The sequence below is a fragment of the Rhamphochromis longiceps genome, linkage group LG16 (genome assembly GCF_057381845.1).
Source record: "Rhamphochromis longiceps isolate RC_006_pf linkage group LG16, R_longiceps_female_GT1.1, whole genome shotgun sequence".
Taxonomy (NCBI): domain Eukaryota; kingdom Metazoa; phylum Chordata; class Actinopteri; order Cichliformes; family Cichlidae; genus Rhamphochromis; species Rhamphochromis longiceps.
This window is the reverse complement of record NC_140572.1, coordinates 23,258,896-23,283,873: the sequence shown is the minus strand read 5'-3', so window position 1 is coordinate 23,283,873 and position 24,978 is coordinate 23,258,896. Positions and strand designations below refer to the sequence as shown.

The following is a 24,978-nucleotide window of genomic DNA, read 5'->3' as shown; positions in this document are numbered from 1 at the left end:
CACCCGGGAACAGAAAGATGTGAGACCCCTTATTGAACTTATGCATAAGCTTCATTTGGCACCCCTTTGTTTTTAATGGAAACACTCAAGCAAAGTGTATTCATTAATTTTTTTCTATTTTTATCACTCTCTAAAAGCAAAGAAAGCAGTTGAAGAACATTAAGGATTTATGCCAGTATCCAACATCAAAAGCTGGGATGTGTGGGATGAACTTTGGCCAGTGTCACATGGTTTAGTATGGTGTTTTGCCTGAGTAGAGCTGACAGCTATTGGACTGAGGAGCTTCACCAGGTAATGTCCAGAAGAGATCAGGGTTGTTGTGCAGGTGTGAAAACACTTCATGGTAAAATCTCGAAACTCTAATCTGCATTGTAACCAGAGGGGCACAGATGAAAACCCAGCCAGTGGGTGGCCATCGGTTCTCTTCCGGTACTCGAGCTTCCTCCCACAGTCCCACAGTTATTTTGGTGATTCTAAATAGCCCATAGGTGGGAGAGTGAGTGTGAATAGTTGTTTTTCTCTCTGTGTTAGCCCCGTGATAGACTGCCAACCTGCCTCTCCCCTCAGTAACAGCTAGGATAGGCTCCACTACATGTTCTGGAGCTTATTTTGGACTGACAGGTGCAAAAAGGGCAGTAAACACACTTTTTGCTTCTACTGCTTTAGAGTAAATGGCAGCCAGGTAGATTTATCTGGTGAGAGCTAAAAGGTGAGTAAATATCATTAGTGGATTCAAAGAAATGATAATGTTGAACTGTGTTTGCCTGATGTGTAAATGTAAAGGTTCACCACGTCTTAGTGTTGCATTTATAGTTTGTTGTCAATCATCAGTTATATTTATTTTAAGAAATCTTCATAATTTTGTTTGTTATGAAGACATTAAATGTATTCACATAATATTCAATTTTATTTACCACATCTATCAGTACAAGCTGTAGACAGCGGCTGAATATAAAAGCTCTTTTATAGCAAAGCCCTGTTTGCACTTCAAGAGAATAAAATATAACAGCAGAAAATCATGAAAAAGGAAATCAGTTTGTAACACTGATGTAGCGCTAATGAGTTAATACAGGCTAGGGATTGAGTGTGATTATTATTAATCAGAAGATTTAGGAATGCTACTGGAGCTGATGGGCAGTAATTAAATACACACAACACAAAATGCTTTTGCAGGTACCATGTATTTAACCGAAAGCAAAGAAAATTAAGAAAAGAAAATGAAAGCTTAAATAATCATTCCTGCTGTAGCTATTTAATTAATAGAAAAACCCAGTGGGGGTGCACAAAAACAACTAAGCAAATTCTTCTGGCTTATACCAAGCAATATAGATTCTCAAAAAAAGTTCCCCATAAATAACACATGTTAACATCGAAAACACTGATCCACACTGAAGTCCATGAGTTTTATCTGAATATCCATGAGAGATGTCCAAGCGCTATTGTCCATAAACGGGGGAACTGGTGTGTATGATTGTGGAAATCAGTGTATTCAGAAATTACGGGACAGAGCGTCGTCTTTGATAGCTTCCTACCAGTCCAGTGGAAGCTTCAATGCAGAATGAGTCCTGCTCCTAGCCGTTCATTGGCTCGCCATCCTTTTCCATACCTCAAAAAAGGTTCACCTGGCCTGCATTAAATAAACAAGGCCAATAAGAAATCACAAGAATAACATACAAAAATGTCAGCCAATTAAGCTAAATACATTAAGTTATTCTTGTTCCTGTGTACACAATTTATAAAAATAAACAAACAATATATTGGTTAAATATAATATTTCTAACCAATAAGGATTTAACTGAAAACATTTCAACTGCTACATACATACATACTATGTAGCTCCACAACATTTGTTATTCAACAACTATCAGTCAAATCAAAATCAAATTGTTTGGACCGGCAGCAGCCGATTAGGGTCAGCTGGTAGCAATACAAACAGTCAATTAAGAGTTCAAACTCACCAATTCCGTTCTGTTCAGTGCACAACAACATTATGGCTCTGGCTCACAGTAATCAGCATCTAAGTTGCATAAGTTAGTTGGTGTTAAAAAAAATGCATTAAAACGGGAAAAGCAAATGTTTGCCAATACACACCTGCAACAGCTCTGTCACCTGGCTTGCCTCCACGCATCTGACGGGAGGAAGCCGGGACAGGCTTACTATGACCTACATGCCATTCGATTGGCTGAGCAAAGTCATGTGGTTGGAGTCATGCATTTGTGATGCGTTCAATGGCAGGAAATAAGTGCAGGAAATTACTCTGGGTTACACCCTCCCCCCTTGAATACATGCACGTCCCGTTGCATGACAACACTACACAATATGTACGACTGAAGGGTTAGAATTGGTGGTTGCGGTGGTCAAAGCATCTGACAGACTATGTAACAGAGACTGAACAACTGATATCAATGGATTGCCTAAGCGGGCATACTGAAGTCGCCTAGGTGGTGATCTGTGACGCGTTGACCGCCTCAGAGGGGGGTCAATAACCGAATCTGAGCAATTAAGAGTTGGTAATGTCACAGGACTAGGCTCGGCCGCTAAGTTGTCAGAGACTCCAGGATCGGACAAGTCTGTAGACACGGTTTCAAGAATGGGTTCGGGTAAGATTTCAAGCAAATCTTCCCCCGATGTCTCATCAGCGTCAAACTCCAATGGGTCTTCCCTCTGGGATCCTGACAGAGCTTCTCCAGCTGATTCCATTTCAGGTGTAGATGTTGGAGGAAGTCTTTCCTCCTCACCACTGGGAAAAGACTGTAGGGGGTTGAGAGACTTCTCCACTCTAAACTCCATTGGGAGCGGGGCAAGGTGGACAAAGGTCGGTTCAAATACATTCTCTTCAACAAAGTACTCAGGAGATTCCTGTTGTTTCTTGGCCTGTTGACGAGTTAAAGAGGGTGTGATTGGAATAGTCTCATCTGATGGTCCTGACTCTGTTGCAGGAAGAAACCCACACGGAAGAAGGAGATCTCTGTGCAATGTGCGAATTGGGCCGTCTTTGCATTCTGGTTTTACAGTGTAGACGGGGAGATCTTTGGCACATTTCAGCACTACAAAGACATCTGGTTCCCATTTGTCAGCAAGTTTATGTTTGCCCCTCAGCCTCATGTTCCGTACCAAAACTCTGCTTCCAACTTCTAGCTTGGACGGTATAATACGTTGGTCAAATCGAGTCTTGTTCCTCTCAGCGTTCTTTGCAGCATTCTTTGAAGATAGCAGATAACTTTCTTTCAACCTAGCTTTTAAGTCTTGTACATACTGTGAATGTGTCTGTTGTTCTTTCTCACGTACAGGAAGATTAAAAGCGAGGTCAATGGGGAGACGAGGACAACGTCCAAACATTAGTTCGTATGGGGTGTAGCCAGTGACTTCATTTTTGGTACAGTTGTAGGCATGGACAAGTGGTTTCACAAACTGTTTCCATTTGGATTTCTGTTTGAATTCAAGAGTTCCCAACATGGCCAGTAGAGTGCGATTAAACCTCTCTACTGGGTTTCCTCTTGGATGGTACGGTGTTGTGTGACACTTTTGGACTCCCAACAGGGCGCATAACTCCTTTATCAATTTCGACTCAAAGTCTGGCCCTTGATCTGTATGGAGTCTTTCTGGAATTCCATAATAAACAATGAAGTTTTCCCAAAGACAGTTAGCCACAGTTTTTGCCTTTTGGTTTGGTGTTGGAATGGCAAGGGCATATTTGGTAAAATGATCTGTCAGTACCAGGATGTCTTTGGTGTTGCTGGTATCGGGCTCGAGACTGAGGAAATCCATACAAATGAGTTCAAGCGGACGTGATGTCCGAATGTTAACCAGAGGAGCAGCTCTCTCCGGCAAGCTTTTCCGGCGAATACACCGGCCACAGGTTTTTACTTTATTTTCCACATCCACTGCCATTCTTGGCCAATAGAACAGAGTCCTGGCAAGGTCAAGGGTCCGTTCCACTCCCAGGTGGCCCATATCATTGTGGAGGCTGTGGAGAACAGTTTGCCGCAGTTCTGTCGGAAGGACCAGTTGGTATGATGGTTGTTCATTTTCATATCTTATCCTATAAAGGATACCATCAATCAGCTCCAATTTGTTCAGTTCGCGAAGGAGAAGAGGAATTTCAGGAAGCTCTTTCCTGGCTGTCAGAGGAACTTTTTCTCCTGACTCCAACTGGTGAATAACCTCCTGAAGAGTTGGATCAGTTCTCTGTTTTTCATAAAGCTCAGAATGGGATATGGTGGAAATAACAGGAAGTCCATGTGAATCTTCTGAGTAATTCTCAGGAAGCACTGCTGTGTTGATGGACAGGGATTCAACCAAACTATTCTCAGCTTGGGTCCTGACAACACCACTTTGGCAAATCGCATCGACAACTTCAGCTGATATTTCACCATCACTGCTGCTTGAGAGATGTTGTTGAGTAAACTGATTAATTAGCTCCTCATCTTTTTGAGCAGGTTCCCCAGAGGAAGTACCATCATGGGGCAGACGGGAAAGTGCATCTGCATCCAGGTTTTGCTTGCCTGCTCGATACTGTATCTTAAACGAGAATGTAGAAAGAGCAGCCAGCCAACGATGGCCGGTAGCATCCAACTTTGCTGATGTCAAGATATAGGTAAGTGGGTTGTTATCCGTGACCACTGTAAAGCTTGCTCCGTACAAGTAATCATGAAATTTTTCTGTCACGCTCCACTTCAGTGCCAAGAATTCAAGCTTGTGAGCTGGGTAACGACTTTCACTGGATGACAACCCCCTACTAGCATAGGCTATCACCCTAAGTCTCCCCTCTTGCTCTTGGTAAAGGGCAGCGCCCAATCCGTTGGTGCTGGCATCTGTGTGGAGAATGTAAGGCAGTGCCGGATCAGCAAAACCTAGAACTGGTGCAGTGGTAAGTTTGTCAATGAGGGTATCAAAAGCCAACTGACATTCAGGACTCCACCTGGAACCAAAGGAGTGCTTGGGATCAAACTGTGAGCTCTTAGAAGTCTCATTTTTGGAGCTTTTGTGTGTGGATGGATATCCACGTGTGAGGTTGTTGAGTGGCTTGGCAATCATGGCATATCCCTTAATAAAACGCCTATAGTAGCCAGCGAATCCCAGAAAAGATTTCAAGGTCTTCAGGTTGGTTGGAATTGGCCAGGATTTCAAGGTGGCAACCTTTTCTGGGTCTGTCTCAACACCATTTTCTGAAACAATGTGGCCCAAGTATCGGACGGATGTCTGAAAGAATTTGCATTTTTCTGGAGAAAGTTTTAACCCAAATTCTCTCAAGCGATTCAACACCCTCAGCAAACGGTCTTCGTGCTCCTCAAGAGTGTTGGAGAATATGATCAAATCATCCAAAAACACGAGGACCTCTTTCAAGTGCAAGTCTCCCATGCACCTCTCCATGAGTCTTTGGAACGTTGAAGGTGCATTAGTAACTCCTTGAGGCATTCGGTTGAACTCCCAAAACCCAATTGGCGTTACAAAAGCGGTTTTGGCTTTATCAGCTTCATCCATCTCTATCTGATAATAACCAGATTTGAGATCAAGCACAGAGAACCATTTCGATCCAGTGAGTGCTGTAAATGATTCCTCCAAGTTGGGCAATGCGTACACATCCTTAATTGTTTGCAGGTTGAGTTTGCGGTAGTCAATACATAGTCGAATGTCTCCATTTTTCTTCTTGACAACCACTATTGGTGATGAAAATGATGACTCCGACTCCCTGATAACACCAGCATCTAGAAGCTCTCGAAGATGTTTACGAACAGCTTCTATGTCCTGGGGATGAATAGGTCTTGCTTTGTGTTTAAAAGGGGTATTGTCATGGAGCTTGATGTGATGCTTCACTTCCTTAGTGCAACCAAAATCCAAGTCATGATGTGAAAAAACTTCAGACATGGCATTTAGTTTTGTTGTGATCCGTTCTCTCCATTCTGCTGGTATTGGTGACTCGCCAAATTTGAAAGTGAGTGGTGTTGACACCATCTCCCGATCTGGGGGGTTGGTCACACTGTGCTCAGAGACTATGCAGTCATAGGCTCCCAGCTCTGCAATGACACTCAAAGCTGGTATGTAGATGTCTTGCTCTGTTCTGTTTGACACAACAACTGGAACCTGAGTATGTGTACCACCTTTAAGAGCGACTAGACAATTACTGACACACAAACCACCCGGCAGGCCTGAACCCGGGTGCTGAATGACAACACATTGACTAGCTGGGCTGAGAAGCTTGGCAGAACCCTCGACCACAACTGTGCAGCCAGCTGGAATTAGCACAGGAGATTTACTAAGGGTCGTCACAACACCAAGATGATCAATCCAATTCTGTTGGTATGTCACTTGGAGAGTTTGCAGAACTGCTCTGTACCCGTAAGAGGTAGGCTGGAATGATGAACAGTTACTAGAAGAGAATTGTTCATAAAGAATTTCAAGTGTATTCATGCCAACAAGTACTGAGGTTGGATAATCAGGTCTCACATCAGGAACAACAAGTGCAAGCGTTTGAACTGGGAAGTCACTCCCAAGAAAGTCTTTTGGAAATGTCATGGCAACCTCAACATACCCAAGGTATGGAACACATTGACCAGCAGCCCCCTCCACATGAAGAAGCTCATTCAATGGGTGGACTGGCTGATCGGAGAGATGCTCATTATAGAATGAAACTGGAATTGTGGTAACCTGGGAACCAGTATCCAGTAGACACGGGCAGTTGCAACCTGCAATATTGACTTCTGCTGTACATCTGGATCCAACTAATCCTGGTGGTAATCTAGTGTGGATCTTTGTCTGCGACTTTGCACACTTGGCATGCTTTTTGTTCTCAGCGGGACAAGGTTGGTCCAGCTCAGCTCCTGTTTGCCCCTCAACAGGAACTGGAACTAGTTTAAATCCTCAGAAGCAGAGGACTTTTGCTTCTGCCACTTTTGTTTGCTGTCAAATTGCTTCCGCTTGGCACTTACCAATGCTGAATTGGGTGCATTTTCACATTGTGGCTTAATGTGACCATCTTCTCCACAGCGGAAGCAAAACCCTGGTTTAGGGCTGGAGACGCTAGGTTTTGGATTCTTACCAACCTTCTTTGGCCCATAGAGCTTTGGAGCTGGGCAGGCAGCAACTGGTGGTTTGACATTACACTGCTGTGCTGTCAAAGCTGAAAGCTGCTGTTGTATAGCTGCCATCTGTTGTGAGAGCCGTTTAGTCAGAGTGGTTAGCGCAGCACAGAGGTTAGTTTCTTCTCCAGTATTGGCAAACTGGGCATTAGTGGTGGCTTTCTGTTTTGTCGGTCCCAAATGCTGTTTCATCCTTAATGTCTTTGCTGCCTCTCTGTCCTCTTCAGTTCGAAGGAGTAATAGAAGCTCAGTAAATTTGGGGGGGTTGTGCTTCTTTTGCTTAAGTTGGAGTTCCGATATTAAATTGTTATCCCAACATCCCCTGCAGAATTGATTCAACAGTCGGTTGTCTATGTCTTTCTCTAAAACACCCCCTCTTTTTGCTGCATGCTGTAATACCACCTGCAGACGTTGCAAATAGGCCGAAGGCTTTTCTCCGCTGTCCTGGAAGGTGTCCATGAACTTGGCGTATAACTCATCTCCATCTTGCACAGTGCCATAGGCTGAGTCAAGTTGTTTCATATAGACCTCTGGTGGTGTGTCAAGGCTGAGATGTTTTACCATATTACAGGCAGGAGGCAGTAGACTGTCACGAATCAGTCTGGTGCGCTGCAGATCAGATATAGATGGATCTTTCAGGGCTAATTCGACCCCTGACCGCCATATATCATAATCTGTCTCTTGAATTGGCCTGGGCACTTTACCAGAAAACGCTCTCAGTCGATGGAATGCATGCAGCGAGCTGTCCCCACTCCGAACAACGTGTTCCACAACATAGCGTTGTACTTCAGGAGGGTTGAGATCAGCCGCTGGAATGGAGGCAGAATGCCTCTCTCCGCCGTGCGCTTCAGCATTACTGGCAACAGAAGGGGACTTAGATGGAAGAGGGGCTGGTAGTGAAGAAGGAAAGACTGAATCGGGAGGGTTTGAATCTTCTAGTTCTGGTTTTGCAACCACTGGAGTCTCTGGGTTGAGCTCTGCAAGGGACCGGCGTATCTGGGTCATCCCCTCACTGAGGACTTCTGCATAATCCCTCCCAGATAATTTGGCTATTCTTTTTAAGTCTGCCAAGTAAGTATTTGTCTTGGAACCACTAACTCTTGATGCATAAACTTCAGATAGACTTTCAGTATGGAGTTTGTCACCTGAATCTGACATAGATGTGTGCGGTAGCAACTGAGACAACCGCGTTAAAGATAAACCCGAAGCGTACTCAGCGACAAGCATGTCATTAAATTCAGATTCTGGTGAATCTATAGTAACCTTGCGAGCTATGTCACCATACTGTTCAAGGAAAAGTACAACTTCATTAACTGAGTGCTCAGTTACTCCGTCAACTAAAACCGCATTTGGGATCTTAATGGCAAGTGTCTCAAAAACTTCCATTATGGGGAAAAATGAATTGGTGAGTTTGAATATACATTAATTACTAACCAAATCAGCTCCTGGCTGGCTCGCCAAGAAATGTAACACTGATGTAGCGCTAATGAGTTAATACAGGCTAGGGATTGAGTGTGATTATTATTAATCAGAAGATTTAGGAATGCTACTGGAGCTGATGGGCAGTAATTAAATACACACAACACAAAATGCTTTTGCAGGTACCATGTATTTAACCGAAAGCAAAGAAAATTAAGAAAAGAAAATGAAAGCTTAAATAATCATTCCTGCTGTAGCTATTTAATTAATAGAAAAACCCAGTGGGGGTGCACAAAAACAACTAAGCAAATTCTTCTGGCTTATACCAAGCAATATAGATTCTCAAAAAAAGTTCCCCATAAATAACACATGTTAACATCGAAAACACTGATCCACACTGAAGTCCATGAGTTTTATCTGAATATCCATGAGAGATGTCCAAGCGCTATTGTCCATAAACGGGGGAACTGGTGTGTATGATTGTGGAAATCAGTGTATTCAGAAATTACGGGACAGAGCGTCGTCTTTGATAGCTTCCTACCAGTCCAGTGGAAGCTTCAATGCAGAATGAGTCCTGCTCCTAGCCGTTCATTGGCTCGCCATCCTTTTCCATACCTCAAAAAAGGTTCACCTGGCCTGCATTAAATAAACAAGGCCAATAAGAAATCACAAGAATAACATACAAAAATGTCAGCCAATTAAGCTAAATACATTAAGTTATTCTTGTTCCTGTGTACACAATTTATAAAAATAAACAAACAATATATTGGTTAAATATAATATTTCTAACCAATAAGGATTTAACTGAAAACATTTCAACTGCTACATACATACATACATACTATGTAGCTCCACAACATTTGTTATTCAACAACTATCAGTCAAATCAAAATCAAATTGTTTGGACCGGCAGCAGCCGATTAGGGTCAGCTGGTAGCAATACAAACAGTCAATTAAGAGTTCAAACTCACCAATTCCGTTCTGTTCAGTGCACAACAACATTATGGCTCTGGCTCACAGTAATCAGCATCTAAGTTGCATAAGTTAGTTGGTGTTAAAAAAAATGCATTAAAACGGGAAAAGCAAATGTTTGCCAATACACACCTGCAACAGCTCTGTCACCTGGCTTGCCTCCACGCATCTGACGGGAGGAAGCCGGGACAGGCTTACTATGACCTACATGCCATTCGATTGGCTGAGCAAAGTCATGTGGTTGGAGTCATGCATTTGTGATGCGTTCAATGGCAGGAAATAAGTGCAGGAAATTACTCTGGGTTACAAGTTCATAAAACACAGAACAAACAGAAAATCAAAGTGATCTTTCGTACCTGCTCAGCCATGTAGGAGCTCATATAGGCATTTGTCTTTCCTAGGCGGTGTTGTGTGGGGACAGAACTGGTTGACTGGCAATTGCAGCAGAGCTCATGTGTCCACTCTCGCGTTCAGGCTGTAGGCATGTGGCAGGTGCTGCTGGAAGAAGGTGTTCTCAACCACGGTGAGGCTCTGCGTGATGTGTGTCTGCACGTGTGCAGCGCGCGACCCAGTGATTTGAAATTGAATGCCCGCTGTCTGCGCTGTGTTTCTGTGATGCAGTGGACCAGGAGCTGAGCTTCCAGGACAAGTACCTTTTTTACCGCTTTCTGGACGATGAACAGGAGGATGCCAGTTTCCCCACTGAAGACGAAAGAAGGGAGAGCCAAGAGGCGCTACAGGATACCTTGCTGCTTCTCTCGCAGATCGGGCCTGATGCCCATCTGAGGATGATCCTGAGGAAACCGTAAGAATCTGAAGCAGAAATCAGTAAAGGAATAAAAAGGGTGATTGTTTCATGACTTCTTTCATCCTCTGTCTTTTAGTCCATCTGAAAGGACAGCAGATGATTTGGAGATCATTTATGAGGAGTTGCTTCATATTAAGGCCTTGTCATACCTCTCCACCACTGTGAGTACAGTTTACCTGCATTATGTGACCATATTATTCCTTCTCTTAATGCACAGATTGAAATTGCATCTTTCTCCTGGTGAAAAACATCATATCTGGCTAATTAGGCCTTTTGGTCCCATTTGAGTGGTGAGAGTGAAGAAAAATGATGCAAAGATGAAAACTTGCGTATTAAACACTCATTCACTGATCCTGTCCAAGAACACTTTGACATACACGCTGGATAAGCAAGGCATTAAGTATGTACTGCATAGCTTCAGGGGATTATTCTACAACTAAAATCATCCGTTTGTCTTGCTGCTCGGATTCAGCCAAACCAAAAAACAAGATATGTGATGTGGGACTGCTGTGCGTTTCACTCACATTCAGTTTTAAAGAAATCTTTCAAACACCTGTGCTGCATTGAATAGCTGGAATATTAAGCTTTGCACACATACAGCATGCCTTTACTTTTATTTTGGCTGCTTTCTCTTAATGTTGATCCTCCTGATCTTCCTCTGCAGGTGAAGAGAGAGCTGGCCGGAGTGCTGATCTTTGAGTCCCATGCAAAGGCAGGAACAGTATGTAAGTAATCTGATAAAAATAGTAATGTGTAATAGATGCATTGTTAATGCTGATTAATGATTGAATTTGCTCAGCACACAATCAGTATTAATTCAACAAAGACAGCCTATATGAAATCAAATCTTCTCTCCCTTAGTGTTCAATCAGGGTGAGGAGGGCACATCCTGGTACATCATTTTAAAGGGCTCAGTCAATGTTGTCATCTATGGAAAAGTAGGTATTTTCCTCTTGTGAAATCATGTTAGTTCTAGAGACATCAAACTGATTATACTGCTTTGACCGGGACGTTGATTCATCACTCAGTAACTGATCAGTATGCCGTCCTGGACAGGGTGTTGTTTGCACTCTTCATGAAGGAGACGACTTTGGGAAGCTGGCGCTTGTCAACGACGCCCCCCGCGCCGCCTCCATTGTCCTGCGAGAGGACAACTGTCATTTCCTGAGAGTCGACAAGGAGGACTTTAACAGGATTTTGAGGGTTAGTGTCTGTTTAAACTCATCTCATTAACAATGAAAAAGCACCAACACCATCTGTTGGCAAAAATGTAGTAATGCATCCATAAAAGTTATTTAATGCATCTTTTGTGATCGTATGCCAGTCCCTTGCACCCACTAGCTCAATCATCCCACTAAATATGAAATATGTTGATAATGACCTCTTTTACTGATTTGAGGTTAATTAGGTGTGGATGTAAACTAACATCTGGGAGCTCTGACACGTCATAGATTTCCTGCTTGAAATAGAAAATAGAAGCAGAGATTTTTGTTCTAGATTAACTACGTAGTGATGGTCTGCAGATCTAAATGTGTTGAAATTACACATGTAGTGACTGATGGAGTGACATCACATGTTTTTTTAACATATTTTATTAAAGTTGTTAAACGTGTATGATTGATTTACAGAATATCATATTATGTCTGCATTTGCTTCTTTGGACCACATTAAGTGTGTTAAACATGCTATTAAAAATGCTTAAACAAACAATTAAAAAATTGTACTGAAATTTAGTATTACAGATAGTTTATGCATGCTTATTGCATGGCTCAAAATAGTGCAATGATGGTTCTGAATATTAAATAAATAAAATAGGGAATGAATAATAAGAATAATAATAAGAAAAAAATTAATTAAAAAGCATATATTTATAGTAAAATATCCAAATATGTATAAAAATTGTAAATATCATATAATAACTGATACTTTACATTTCTAAAGAATAACATTTTCACGAAGCTGCTTATGTACTGGCAAACACGTCACTACTGTTTAACACTGTTTAAATGTGACCTCTGGCAGGTGACCTGGGTCGATCAGGTCACATGACTTTATAAACTGAAACAACATTTTCATAGGTCAGTGGTCTCCATAGTAAATGCATTACTGTGTTTGTGTTTATTTGTATGAAGGATGTGGAAGCCAACACTGTGCGACTGAAGGAGCACGGTCAGGACGTTCTGGTGTTAGAGAAGAGCCTCAGCAGCAGTCGAACATCTGTCCAGGGATCCTCTTCCTCTCATTACAAGTAAATATGCCCACCACTAATGCATGTATAGTACAGAGCTGCACTTTCTGGCAGTTGTCTGTTAAACTTGTATCCTTAATTTATATTGTAACATGAAGACAGTTAAGTTGCTGCTTTTATTTAACAGCAAAGAAAAATTGATACTTAAAAATATTTAAAATTGTTTCAGCCATCCTTTTTCTTTGAAGTAATAAGTATGAGCTTTAAAAAAATATATTTGTCCAATCACATGACTATCCCAGGTTGCTGCAGGAGTGATCCTTTCATGGTCACTTTTGAACTTGTGATTACATTTGTGAACAATAGGAAAAATGCTGGACGCTAACAGTCAGTGTGACCAGCAGATAACATGCAGGCAGCACACACACAGCAATCCTGTGAGCTGCAGCCAACGAGCATTATCTTAATAGAGGCATCTGTCACTGCAGCACAGTTGCTAGAGAGACATATTAATGGTTATGATGGCCTTGCTCCTAGGGGGAAAAGAAGACCTGGCAAGTCACAATTACTTGTTTAGGGTCGCCCTCTAATCAACTCCACTCCTCAAACGTAAGAGTGTCAAGACTGTGTTCTCCCCCATGAGTGGGGAAGACATGGCGTTGCTTGTGTAGCTCCCTCTTGCCATGCTGTTATCAAGTAATGAAAACAACCGAGGCTGGATTGTGTTGATTCTCCTTCACGTAGAAGATGCCCCCTCATTTTTTTTTCTCCCCTCGGCTTTTCTCGTGGCACTTAGCCCAGACTCCCCTTCATCTTCAGCTGGCCAAGAACACTGATTGTAAATAGGATTGTTATCAAATGAAGCAATCACAGACACACGTTGAAGGAACAGTCGAGGGCCATAGCTGTGTCATCAAGCATTAAGAGCCAGTGTTTCTTGATTAGTGAAGGGTGTGTTTTATTCTGTTTTCCTGCAGATACAACGTAATGTCTGGGACGCCGGAGAAGATTTTGGAGCACCTCCTTGAAATGATGCGATTGGATTCTCAATTCACAGAGTCAGGTACTGCTCACCATGACACATCCCATGTGTCGAATTAGTGCCATCTAACACGGCCTGTCAATACGATGATCATTTATTGTGGAGAGTTGTCACCTATGCAACATTCTCCTCCGCCCTCGCCGGCTCTGTTTCTCTCCTCTGTCCTCTGCCGACTGTTCTGCACTGACCCGTTTGTTCTTGCCTATAATTAGCCACACATCACAGGGCTGATCTAATTACTCTCGCTTGAGTGGATACATATGGTTTTCATTCGTCGGCAGAGGTGACACAGATGGGGCCGCGAGGATCAAGGCCCGATGCTACTCTTTGATGCTCTCTTTCGCTGGCTACACAGGTGTTTGACATAAGCGTCTTTCTTTTTTTGTTACAGACTCAGCCTTAGATGACTTTGTGCTCATGCACTGTGTCTTCATACCCAACACTCAGCTGTGTCCGGTGTTGATGTCCCAATATCCTTTCAGCATTATGTTCCCTAATTTTTTTTTAATGTTCTTTACCATTCCTGTGAACCTGAAAACACTGGTTCACTGGTTTGCTGCAGCTACATTGTTTCAATCTTTAACTGCTGTGCAGCTACCATGCCCAGGCCTCGCAGGGATCTGAACAGGAGAAGCTGGACTACACGCTTAATAACAAGCGCAGGGTGATCCGGCTGGTGATGCACTGGGCTGCCGTAAATGGGGATCACCTGCAGGAAGAGGATGTCTCAGGGTTGTTTCTGGAGGTCAGCCTAAACATATATGAAGGTTGTTCTAACCTCTGATATAGGTACAGAATAGTCACAACAGCAGAACCGTCTGCAGCTCTGACCAAGACTTGTTCCAGTGTTTCAGATGTGTTCCTAATCAGTTTGCTTTACTTAAAAACAATTAATTGTTAATCATCTTCTTAGATTTTTTGATTCTTGATAATGATAAGATTTTGAAATGTTTTAATAAAGCGAAGGCGCCACACCACTAACCATAACTGATAAATTGATAGAAAATCAGATTTATGTCTGAGTGCATGATGTTCAAATCCAAGAATATCCACAGCTATAATGCTGACAGCCACTCTTTTGTTTCATGGTTGATATTAATTATTTACAACCGTAAACACATACCTTTGCAGTTATCCAAGGTGTTTGCACCTTCTGCTAAGTTTAATTGCACTCTCTCCTCACTATAAATAAACAGACACATGTCAGAAAATCAAAATCACTGAAACTGCAATTTTAAATGTGCATTTATTATAGATGTGAGCATTAGAATATACATATATATATATAAACTCTTATTAAATGAAAGGACTTATGATTCTTGATGATATGCTAACTTAATGTGGTGTGGTGCTTGAGAAAAACTCTTTGTAATTGTATGTTAAAATGAGTTTTAATTAGTTCTTCTGAATCATTGTTTTGCTCAGAGCTTGCTGTGTTTTTCAGGAGTTTTTCATGGCAGTATCTAATGATGCCAAAGCCTTTCCTGCCCTCAGGGATCAACTAACAGAACTGGAAAGAATTGTAAAACGCAAGTAAGTCAGAGCTTTGTTTTTTTGTTTTTAGGTTTTGATATGGATGAAAGGTGCTGTATGTGGTTAGTGTTGAGAATTTAAAGGAGAAAGGCTATTTAGATAACGATCAAACTTAACTAAAGAGTCATTAACTGTTTTTTTAAATATTTTTATTTTATTCTTCAGTGCTGAAGATGCCAGATCCTCACAGAAAAAGGTATAAGACCGACTCTTTCTGTTCCAAATTAAAGTTCGTGTTTTTTCAAACGTCTGTGAACCTAAACTGTGAACCTAAAATTCCCACACAGCACAAAGTCCTGCTGCGGCATTTCAGTGTGGGAGAGGAGAAGCTTCAGAAACGTCAGCCCATCAGGAGTAACGATGAAAGTGAGTTGTGGATGAACATCCACTCTCCGGTTTCATAAACATGGATAGCTGGGCTGCTGACTGTCACATTCAGCTATCTATTTGGAACTCTTTATCATGCAGTGATAGCGATAGTCAGTATTTTGAAATAGCGACAGAGGTTCGCTACTCATAAACTCAAAGGATGTTTTCTGTTAAAGCATGATGATTTGGTACCGCTTGTTCTTCAAGTCATCTCTCCAATCTCCAAAAGACACACTGAAAATTGTTGTTCTTGGTTTGGTTTTTGTTCTTTGTACTGATTTAAATAATTTGTTTAGGGGCAGTTCAGTGGTGCAGTGATTAGCGCTGTCACCTCGCTCAGCTGGAGCCTTTCTGTGCAGAATATGCATGTGTGGGTGCTCCAGTTTCCTCCCACAGTCCAAAGAGATGCTTGTTAGGTTAATTGGTGACTTTAAATTAGTTGTGAGGATGAGGATGCGAGAGGTTGTGGGTGTCTCTCTCTCTATCTCTGTGGTAGCTGTGCTAATTTGGATAAATGTTTTGGTCTCTTTAAGGCCATTTAGTGTATTATAGTGACATCTTGCCTTTTTCTCTTCCTTGCTACTTTACCATGCCATCATTCCTTCTTGTTTACAGTCTTATTTTTGTTCTAATTCATTCCTTCAGTCCTGTTCAAAGTCTACTGCTGTGACCACACCTACACCACAATCCGGGTCCCTGTAGCCGCTTCAGTTAGGGAGGTTATCGGTGCTGTGGCTGACAAGCTGGGGTCAGCGGAGGACCTGCTCCTGGTCGGCCTCAGTTCGGCAGGAGGTGAGAGCAACGGCAGTTACTTGTCAAATGATTGGAGATGACAAAAGGTAGAGCTAAAGCCGGGTGATGTATTAATTCTTTCTGGGTGATGTGTGACCTTTTGCGGTGAGTTTGGTGACGGTAATAGGCTGCTTTAGTAGGGGCTAAAGAATGGCCTTGAAGTGGCCCAAGAAATAACCTGAGCTCAGTTTTCCTCATTACATTCAGCAGAAAGCTGTTGGTTCAAGTGGCTGCTCTTTATTGTACTGATATTTGTGTCCGCCAGAAAGTACTAATGCAGCTCTGCCTTCCTCTGAACTTGACCTGGACTTTCCTTACCAGTGGCAAGTCAACAAAGCTGAGGCTGCTCTTATTTGGAGTGGATTATCACAAGGCTCATAAAGAGCATCCAGAAAGTTTTCTGGATCCTAAAATCGATATATTTATTTTTATAGTCACAAATGTACACATAGTTATCCGCAATGAAAAAGCAAAGCAGGTTTTGAAGTTATTCTCCGGTGCCTGTGCAAATGTGTCGGATCCACTGATAAAAAAGAAAAGATACAAAAGGACAACTGTGTTAGAAGGAAAAAATAAAACTATGAGGTAGAGATAGAGATGTCATCAAGGAACAGATCAAGCAAAGGACACAAGAAAATTATGCTGCATTGAAAGTACCCATGAGTGCAACATCCTCTATTATTCCTAAATGCTGGATTTAAAAAAATAATTCCCAACAATGTGTGGATGAAACTAGGCATCATGTCATTAATACCATCTCTGCAGTCAGAAACAGTGCTGTGGGGTTGTTTTCCTGCAGGGCATTGAGACTGGTCGGTATCAAGTAAACTTTTTTCCAGGCTACTCAGGATCTCAGGCTGGTAAAAGAACAATACCAAAGAAAAGCTCCCTTGGTCTCATTTATAAACTGTGCCTGCTAAAAAATTCTCTTCCCCACGCATAAAATTATATCTATAAAGGATGAATTTTGGAATAAATCAGACTTTTTTTGAAAGTGAGCCAAGCCATATGTGAAATGGAGATTTTAAAAAGCATGACGGGACTTATCATAAAAGAAAGCAGACTATTCTTAGCAAACCTAGCTATATTAAAATGAACTATTTATTATTCACAAACCTCACTGCAAATTTACTATCTAATTGTATCAGTCCTTTCATTAATGTTAATAATATTTGTAGCCAGTGTTGGTGCTAAAATCACTGGAGCTTTGCATAATGATCTGCTTTTTTTCTGTGAACCGATGTGCTTTTGTGCTTCTTTTTGTTTGTAGTCTGACTGTTTATTTTTACCTCTGCCAGAGTCCTTTGGTATGAACTTCCCAGCTCAACCTGCATTACTTTTTTATTCTTCAGTAGCCTTTCTTCTCTTTGTTAGGTACTGACACCAAAGACACCTTTTTTGTTTTGTTTTCTCCGTGTCTCTGGTTAGGCAAAATGCACATCTTCCCCTGTTTAGTAAACGGATGAAGATGAGAAAAAAAAATAAGAGGTACATGTGGTCAATTTTAGGTTGACACTTATAGAAGTCTTTGTGTTAGAGCACCTTCATAAATCTAATGAAAAGAATGTGTATGCACTTTTCGTCCTTTTTGCATACACAAAGTTGGTAGTCATGAATTTGAATGATTATTGTGCGTCTGATCTGTAAACTTAAACCCAACAGTGCATCTGGTGAGACCTGAAAGCAGCACTAATGATCTACAATCAGGCTGGTTGAGTTTGAATATTTCTGCCAAGAAAAATCTGGGCATGACTTTCAAAGAAAGACAGCCAGGTTTATGGGATCAGGTCTGTTAAGTTTGTAGGAACAAGTCTGCAGGCTATTGCTGCTGCTAGAGTGTTTAAAGGTGTTTTAACCAAGTAAGCTAGCAAATATGATGTTAGTCTTTTATTGGTAATGCATTTGGATAACACTTCATGAAATATTGTGTCTAGATATATATAAATAAATAAGCACAATTTATCTGAATTTCAGGACCAGGAGCACACCTCATACATACACCTTCCAGTTCTTTGTCTGTTTGTAATATAGAGAGGGCCGGTACTACAAGCTGTTCTCGTTTCCATGCTTCCCTTTTTCAGTTCATTCACCTCTCATAAGAACATGCTTACAGTTCTGTCTGAGGCCTTCCCCAAACCGCAGCCTGAATTCATGCTCATGCCATCTGTTCCAAAAGTTTCGAAGCATGACTTCAATTCAAATTAGTAGTGCCAATTCGCAACAATAGTTATACTGTAAGGTAAAGCCTCTAGAATATTAGAAAGAAGACCGCTACTATGAACAAGCATTTTGCAACAGTGGGAAAGAAAAACGTCCTTTTAACAGCAAGAGACCTCTAGCAGATGCAGCCTCAGGGAGGTGCAGCCATTTATTATGACCAGATGAAGGTGAGAGGAAAAACAGGAGAGTAGAGGGATTCAGGACGAATGCACACTAGAAGACAGCCATAAATTAATAATTACTAATTTTGGCTTGAACCTCTAAATTGTGGTCTATAAATATGGATGGTCAAGGGTCCAAATGTATGCAGTGTTTTCTATCAAATACACTACAGCAAAACTAAAGCTTTAATCACCTGGATATATATATATTTTTAAAAAAAAGCATATGCAGACAAAGACAGGTTATTCTGGTTGTTTGATACTACACACAGCAGTAAATATCTAATGTCAGCATGGTAACATGTTTGCAAAGAAAATACTATTTGATTTCTGAAGTTTATACATGCCAATTAATTCTGATGGTATTAATTCTTTCATTATTTGGACAAATGTTTAAAAAAGAATTGGAGGAAATGTTTTGGGATCACATAAGGTGTGATCCTCATGCTAAAAATAGAAAAAAGTAACAACTAAATAGGGCACTGAGCACCTGCATGCCTATTCTAAAATCTTTTGGCAAGCCATCTAATGGTTATTATTTTTCAGTCTGAGTGAAAACGGTAGACAAATGGATGTTTTCCATTCATTTTTTTTAACCTTTGTGTGTTGTGGTCTTCCTTTTGCAGAGAAAACCATCTTTAAGCCCAGTGATATGTCGGTGTTCTCCACACTCAGCATTAATGGACGGCTGTTTGTGTGTCGGAGGGACCAGTTGGATTCTTTGGTGTGTTACAAATTACATTTACATGAGAAACTCGCATATTAACATGTAGTTCAGCTGCAGCTCCAACCCCAGCTGTACACTATATCAATATCACCCAACACGTCATGTGTATGAACTCATCTACACTCCCAACCAGTTGGCTTTAAACACTTCATCAAATTGATAGAAATGACAGTTAGTTTAGTTCAGCTTTCAGTCTCTGTTTTATAAATGTAATGTGTTTTTCATGCTTTGGAGACCACTTTACCTGAGCAGGAGGGTCCCTCTACAGGATCACTGGCCAGCTTTGAGTTAATGAGCTCTAAGGACGTGGCTTACCACATGACTTCCTATGACTGGGAACTTTTCCACTGTGTACATGAGGTATTCAACAGCAACTGAGTCTGATTAGAAGAGCTGAATATATATCTTCTTTTATTTATTGGTATGAAATATTCAGTTACTTCACTTGCTTATTTTACATGAAAATCAGTTGTTTTTCTTCTGCATCTTGCAGCTTGAACTCATCTATCACACATTTGGGAGACAATATGTGAAGAAAACCACTGTGAACCTGGACCTGTTCCTGAGGAGGTTCAATGAAATTCAGTTTTGGGTGATCACTGAGATGTGTTTGTGTCCTCAGCTGAGCAAGCGAGTACAGCTTCTTAAGAAGTTTATCAAGATCGCTGCCCAGTATGTGGATTTCATGTTCTAGTTCAGTTTGTAGTTTGGTTTATTTGCCACACTAATTTCATGTTTCCTGTTAAAGCTGCAAGGAGTACAGAAATCTGAATGCCTTCTTTGCTATCATTATGGGCCTAAGTAACCCGGCTGTTTGCAGACTGAGTCAGACATGGGAGGTGTGTATTTGTGCATTGTCCGTCTTTGGAAAACTATTAATTACTTAACTGCAAGGAAACTTTTGTCTGGTGTTTTTGTTCGCAGAAACTTCCCAGTAAATTCAAGAAGTTTTATGTGGAATTTGAAAACTTGATGGTAAGCTCCAAAGTAAAAAATTTAAGATGAGCCACCTGATCAGAGTAAAATATGAGGTTAGTGTCCAGACTGTGATTGATCCACAGCATGACTGTCTCCACAGGATCCGTCCAGGAACCACAGGGCGTACCGGCTAACAGTAGCCAAACTGGAACCTCCCATCATTCCTTTCATGCCCCTGTTGATCAAAGGTTAGGCCAATTTATTGGGTGACAGTTTATCATTTTGGCCTGTAGACCACAATTGTTTCGCTGCTGAATTGCTTCAACAGCTTTAACACTTTCCAATTGGTCCTTTTTTTTCTAGACATGACATTTACTCATGAGGGCAACAAAACATTTATCGACAGTTTGGTCAATTTTGAGAAAATGGTGAGGCTCTGCTGCGCATCTGTGAATCTTTTTTTTTTTTTGTTCTTCTCAGCTAATTGGCGATATTTGCTGCTGATCATTGCTCTTTGTCTTGCAGCGGATGATAGCTAACACAGTGAAAATAGTGAGATACTGTAGAAGCCAGAGATTCAGTAAGTTTCAAATGTTTTCTTTTTTTTTTTTTTTTTGTACTAATTTCACATATGTCGCACTTAAGACAACAAAAGGACACTTTATAAAATTAAACATAAAAATAAATAACCAAAATATATCTTGGAAACACAATATCAAAAAACTGTATGATGAAGAAACAACAATAAAAGACTTTATGTCCTGTTAATTTGATGTCTTTTAGATACATCTTAGAATAAATCTGCAAGCTGGAATAGAACTAACAGAAGAGGCCGTTCTTCTAGAAAGCACATTGGGAGAAATTCTGACAACGACTAGCTTCCCATAATTTTAATTTCTTATTTCCAAAATAAAAAATAAAGTAATATTCTCACAATAGGTCGAGAAAAGTACCTGTTTTGACTGACTGACAGCAAGCTGTAATATTGATCTTTTGAAGTTTAGTTGGAGTATATTATTGGTATCGCTGAACCTTTAACATCTATATTCAATCATTTATCCAGCAGTTTCCTATTAATCCCTTTATATTGATTGCCCGTACAGCTTAGATATACTCAATCAGCACAAATATTTTATTAAAAAGCACAAATATTTTAGGTTCCTATATGATGAACTTACAAATTCTTCTTGCATTTTTTTCCTGACACTGCCCATCTTTTCAATTAAATCAGGTCCAGAGTCACCACTGCCAAGCAAGAACCACCCTGACGTTTGGACTTATATTCGTCAGCTTAACGTGATCGATAACCAAAGGATGCTTACTCAGCTCTCTCATGGACTTGAGCCCCGCAGGTCTTGAAATCCACTCAGGGACAGAAACATTACACGAAGACGCTACTCCATGACGTGATGTGCGCTCGCTTGGGATGAGTTTACTTAGTACAGGATTGAGGACCTGATGTTGTATCAGATAATGAGATGTTGTTTCAGAAGCCTGCCTTGTTAAGCTTTTTCTTACAGTAATTAGTGATATTTTAGCAGTAGTTGTTGGCGGGTGACGTACCTCCTCGTATCATTGTCGTACAGATATCACAACAAACAGCATGAAGAAATGAATGATGTTTGGAGGGATCTCATTCATCAAACTGTGTAAGATTTTAGATGTAAACGCTATATGATGCTGACGCTTACAGGTCTCAGTATTCCTGATATTCAGCTGTTTCGTATATTTTGTATCAGACAATATTTATATATATTTACGTTTTTAAGACTCTTGTGTTGTAAATTGTATACAGATATTTATTTTGACAAGCATGCAGAGGATTATGATTGTTTTACGTTTTTATTCATGTGAGCACATTTCTCTTTAAAGCCTGAGATATCATAAGTGTCTGAAAACCTTTTTGTGCGCTCTAAATAATAAAAAACCTTTAGATGTATTTGTTCAACTTTATATTTATTATCTAGTATAAAGACAGTTTGGTCAGTATAGTGTCAGTGTATAACATGGAAATCAACCAAGACAACTCATGAAACGTTTTCTTACATCTTATTGAATTAGAGCAGCAGAGCAGCAGCAGAACAGGTCAGCTGATCACAGTCTGTACATTATGAAAATCTACTGGAGCACAGAATAGAAATGACTGTGAGCTGTTCAAATCATTGTCGATATCTACGGAGGAGGTCAGGAGAGTGAGTGAGTGTCTGCAGCCATTTGTAAAACATGGTGGAAGCGCTGCAATAATTTGGAGCTTCATTTCAGCCAGTGGTGTTGGACCTCTTGTCAGAAATAATGGAAATATGAACACAAATGTACCATCAGATTTTGATCCACCATGCAATACCATCTGGACACCTCTGACTGGCTTCATTTTTCAGCATGACAATCATCCCAAAAGGCCTACGCAGTAAAAAAAACCCAAACAAAACAAAATCCAAAAGAGACATGGATAATAAAACAATGGAGTATTATCACTCATGGACTGGCCTCCCCAGACCCCGAACCTTAACATCACTGAAGCAACATGGGATCTTAACAGACAACAGAACAAAAGTCAGCCAACATCCAAAGACGAGCTTTGAATGGCCATCAAGACATGTCCATATTCCCGAAGACTACCTAAAGAAATTACAAGATGTTTACCTAAGAGAGTTCAGGCTGTGTTGAAGAATAAAGGTGGTCATACCAGATATTGACTTTCAAGCTAATTTGAATGGTATAAAGAAATAAAACAAAAATATAAAGAAATGGCAGACTGACAAACTGCTTTCTATCTTGTAAATCAGGTTCTGCTTTAAGAAATAGTAATTTATTAGTGCTGCTAAACTTCTAGTGTATATTTGTTTAGTTAAGAGTTGGTTTAAATGACTTTTTTCTGAAAGCTTAAGCTGAAAATATTTGGGGCAGCAAGAAGGAATTAAATGTAAATTAATTCTTATCTCAGGTTTAGCTTTGAGTGATTTGGCGTGTCTGATCAAACATTAATCATCATCACTTCCATTCATTTCTAGAAGTGCATTAAACATTTTTTATTGTTGACTTATACTGTTGACCTGTGAATTGTGTCAACAGTGAAGCAGATGGTTGCTTTATATTTTCCATTCGCCACTACATGAGGAAAGAATGAGTCATTGACAGCTTTTAAGTTTGCAGAAATGTATTACCTAGATTTAATATGCGATGAATAGAGAATCAGTGAATCTGATATCTCACAGTGTTTCTGACGTCACAGTGGAGACTGGAGAAGTACTCATATTCTTCCTCCTGGAGCAGGGGTGTCGAACTCCAGGCCTTGGGGGCTGGTGTCCTGCATGTTTTAGATCTCACCCTGGGTTAACACACCTGAATCAAATGATTCATTCATTTTTAGGCCTCTGGAGAACTTCAAGACATGTTGAGGAGGTCATTTAGCCATTTAAATCAGCTGTGTTGGATCAAGGACACATCTAAAACCTGCAGGACACCGGCCCTCGAGGCCTGGACTTTGACACCCCTGTCCTAAAGCATGTTGTAAATGTACAGTTAAATTTATAAGCTGTATTATTGTTATTAGTGAGGAAGCTCTGATGCTGCTCTGATGTAGCTGGCCAAAGGTTTCCTGATGGTAAACACTTATAGACAGTTGGGGTACATGTGTACGCAATAAATCACAACCTTGAACTCATCTGATATTTTGTTTATAAAGTCTCGATGTGGAGCAACATTAGTTCTTGTGGAGTCAAAAGTAAATTGAAGTGAATGAAAAATTGTTTTATATAAATTGTACTTTATTCTTAAATGCTTTATTAAGATGAAAAATACTTTTGAAGGGTTTTTGAGTGATATATTTCTGTATTAGTTCATATAGATAGTACAGTACATTTGAATGATTCCTTTGCTTTACGTGGTCTTATTGATTAAGAAATCCACATTGTCATGAGTTTACATGGATTAAATGAGTGGTTGGTGATCTTATTGATTTCCCACCAAGCTTCCTGAGTTGCTGAAATGATGAAGGTCTTACAGCAATTATGTTTTTTGATAGATTGGGACATGAGTATAGGTCTTTAATAGAGAGAAATGCACAGAATGACTTTTCGATTTTAAGTCAAGGATCTTGTTGCATATCTGAATATATCAATTTTATTACGTCGTGTCATCACCCAAAAAAAAAAACAACAAAAAAACAATCTGAAAAGATTTAACACTGCAGACTGATCTAAGCTTTTGCACATATACAAATACATCTGAAAACATCTGTGATGAACAACTGCATAGTGCAGTTAATCCAAGATAACATTATGCATAGATCACATATTAACAATTGTAGAATGTACCTCGTGGGCTTCAAGGATACAAATGTTCCCAAATTTCTAGTAAATTTCCACTTTCCAGATTTCTGAGTCACAGCTTTGCACTGCGCTCACCTTTTTGCCTTCTATCAGTCATCTTCACCTATAATAACAACCTAACCAAAGGGACAACCCCATTAACCCCACCTAGGCTGACCAGGAGGTTTCATTTCAGAACCTGGTTGCTGTGAGAAGTCACACACCTCATCAACCCTTAACTTTCTTGACAGTGGCAATGCAGAAGTCTTTGGGTGTAGCCTGGGTTTAATTGCTAATTGTGTATACCTGAAAAGGTGTTGACAAAGACATTTCTTAGACTTGATTTGGACTGTCAATGCCTTTTAGAGCATTTAGAGTGGTCTCATCCAGATAATGTCTTTTTCAGGGAAACCCTTCCATATTTCAGTGAGACAATGCTA

General features: G+C 40.5%; 1 protein-coding gene across 2 annotated transcripts in view; it reads left to right on the top strand.

Moving 5' to 3' along the window:
* Positions 1-22,831, top strand: part of rapgef4a (Rap guanine nucleotide exchange factor 4a) — a 53,726-nt gene extending 30,895 nt beyond the window's left edge. The window contains exons 9-31 of one of the 2 annotated variants that reach the window (XM_085384948.1): positions 9,872-9,993; positions 10,092-10,275; positions 10,355-10,439; positions 10,943-11,003; positions 11,140-11,216; positions 11,335-11,481; positions 12,411-12,526; positions 13,444-13,529; positions 13,900-13,978; positions 14,103-14,253; positions 14,953-15,041; positions 15,207-15,237; positions 15,329-15,407; positions 16,056-16,202; positions 19,210-19,307; positions 19,545-19,670; positions 19,804-19,982; positions 20,059-20,149; positions 20,235-20,285; positions 20,389-20,476; positions 20,592-20,656; positions 20,754-20,808; positions 21,460-22,831. In XM_085384948.1, coding sequence (XP_085241074.1) covers positions 9,872-9,993; positions 10,092-10,275; positions 10,355-10,439; positions 10,943-11,003; positions 11,140-11,216; positions 11,335-11,481; positions 12,411-12,526; positions 13,444-13,529; positions 13,900-13,978; positions 14,103-14,253; positions 14,953-15,041; positions 15,207-15,237; positions 15,329-15,407; positions 16,056-16,202; positions 19,210-19,307; positions 19,545-19,670; positions 19,804-19,982; positions 20,059-20,149; positions 20,235-20,285; positions 20,389-20,476; positions 20,592-20,656; positions 20,754-20,808; positions 21,460-21,587 — 2,335 coding nt within the window. In that variant the 3' untranslated portion in view covers positions 21,588-22,831. The remainder of the gene's footprint in view (positions 1-9,871; positions 9,994-10,091; positions 10,276-10,354; positions 10,440-10,942; positions 11,004-11,139; positions 11,217-11,334; positions 11,482-12,410; positions 12,527-13,443; positions 13,530-13,899; positions 13,979-14,102; positions 14,254-14,952; positions 15,042-15,206; positions 15,238-15,328; positions 15,408-16,055; positions 16,203-19,209; positions 19,308-19,544; positions 19,671-19,803; positions 19,983-20,058; positions 20,150-20,234; positions 20,286-20,388; positions 20,477-20,591; positions 20,657-20,753; positions 20,809-21,459) is intronic. The other variant, XM_085384949.1, reaches the window with a different exon arrangement.
* The last annotated feature ends 2,147 nt before the right edge of the window (positions 22,832-24,978 follow it).